This window comes from Egretta garzetta, unplaced genomic scaffold (genome assembly GCF_000687185.1).
Source record: "Egretta garzetta isolate BGI_Z169 unplaced genomic scaffold, ASM68718v1 scaffold4, whole genome shotgun sequence".
NCBI classification, from domain to species: domain Eukaryota; kingdom Metazoa; phylum Chordata; class Aves; order Pelecaniformes; family Ardeidae; genus Egretta; species Egretta garzetta.
In genome coordinates, this window is record NW_009259329.1 from 2,566,890 (window position 1) to 2,567,519 (window position 630).

The 630-nt window shown below is 67.5% G+C and overlaps 1 protein-coding gene across 1 annotated transcript in view; it reads right to left on the minus strand.

Annotated features, from left to right (window-relative positions):
* SHC2 (SHC adaptor protein 2) overlaps positions 1-415 on the minus strand; it is a 6,036-nt gene extending 5,621 nt beyond the window's left edge. Inside the window, exon 1 of the mRNA XM_035892320.1 lies at positions 344-415. Within this exon, the coding sequence (XP_035748213.1) occupies positions 344-412 (69 nt within the window). The 5' untranslated portion in view covers positions 413-415. The remainder of the gene's footprint in view (positions 1-343) is intronic.
* Positions 416-630: the final 215 nt, after the last annotated feature.

The following is a 630-nucleotide window of genomic DNA, read 5'->3' on the forward strand; positions in this document are numbered from 1 at the left end:
ATCCCAGCCCCTTCCCCACCACCTCCCTGCCCCTGGCTCTGTGGGGTCTGGGGGCAGCAGCCCCCGCAGCCCCAGGCGCCCCAGCATCCCTGAAGAGCTGCCCCACATCACGGGCCTGCGGTATATAATCCCAGCAGGGGCCACCTCCCTTCTCCTCTTTCCGCCCACTGATCCGTGGCAGTGCCCTTCGTCCCTGTCCCCGCATGAGGACAGGGCAGGGCTCCCCCAAACCCTGGCTCTGTATCCAACCCCCTCCACAGGGCCCTGAGGATGGGGAGCCCCCAGGGCCACCGGGGGCTCTGGGCAGCAGCGGGGTGCGGGAGAGGGGGACTGTGGGGTTGTACCTGGTGACCTGTGTCCGGGTGTTGAAGTCAAGGGACCTCATGGAGCGCAGCACCTCGATGCACCCCATGTACTGCAGTGGGGGGACATGGTCAGAGCAGCCTCCTCCGGCCGCCGCCGCCAGCCCAGGGCAGGCGATGGAGAGGAGAGGAGGGGAGGAGCCGGGTGTCAATGAAAAGGGCCCCTTCGATGCCAGCTCCAGGGCTCTCACCCCAATCCACAGCACCCTTTCACCCTCCACCCCAAAATGCCCCCTTGCACGCCCAGACCCCTCGCTGAGACCCCACA